This window comes from Meleagris gallopavo, unplaced genomic scaffold (assembly GCF_000146605.3).
Source record: "Meleagris gallopavo isolate NT-WF06-2002-E0010 breed Aviagen turkey brand Nicholas breeding stock unplaced genomic scaffold, Turkey_5.1 ChrUn_random_7180001899388, whole genome shotgun sequence".
In the NCBI taxonomy this organism is placed as follows: Eukaryota; Metazoa; Chordata; class Aves; order Galliformes; family Phasianidae; genus Meleagris; species Meleagris gallopavo.
The window spans coordinates 1-626 of record NW_011162698.1 but is presented as its reverse complement, the minus strand read 5'-3'; the positions used below and the strand labels follow the sequence as shown (position 1 = coordinate 626).

The following is a 626-nucleotide window of genomic DNA, read 5'->3' as shown; positions in this document are numbered from 1 at the left end:
CGGCGAGACGGCGGAGCTGGGCGAGCACCCCGGGCATCACCACCATCACCACCACCCGCACCCCGGGCACCACGCGCCGCACCACGGCGCCGTCAACAGCCACGAGGCGCACTCGGACGAGGACACGCCGACCTCGGACGACCTGGAGCAGTTCGCCAAGCAGTTCAAGCAGCGGCGGATTAAGCTGGGCTTCACGCAGGCCGACGTGGGGCTGGCGCTGGGCACCCTGTACGGCAACGTCTTCTCGCAGACAACCATCTGCCGCTTCGAGGCCCTGCAGCTCAGCTTCAAGAACATGTGCAAGCTGAAGCCTTTGTTGAACAAGTGGCTGGAGGAAGCCGACTCCTCCACCGGCAGCCCCACCAGCATCGACAAGATCGCGGCGCAGGGCAGGAAGAGGAAGAAGCGGACCTCCATCGAGGTGAGTGTCAAGGGGGCCTTGGAGAGCCACTTTCTGAAATGCCCCAAGCCCTCTGCCCAGGAGATTATGAACCTAGCGGACAGCCTGCAGCTGGAGAAGGAGGTGGTCAGGGTTTGGTTTTGCAATCGGAGGCAGAAAGAGAAACGCATGACCCCGCCGGGGATCCAGCAGCAGACCCCCGACGATGTCTACTCGCAGGTCGGCG

At 63.9% G+C, this 626-nt stretch overlaps 1 protein-coding gene across 1 annotated transcript; it reads left to right on the top strand.

Moving 5' to 3' along the window:
- Positions 1-4: 4 nt before the first annotated feature.
- LOC104916445 (POU domain, class 3, transcription factor 3) lies at positions 5-622 on the top strand (the record flags this gene model as incomplete). The annotated part of the gene is made up of 1 exon (XM_010727485.1): positions 5-622. A coding segment is annotated over one exon (618 nt), but the record flags the coding sequence as incomplete, so codon positions are not given.
- Positions 623-626: the final 4 nt, after the last annotated feature.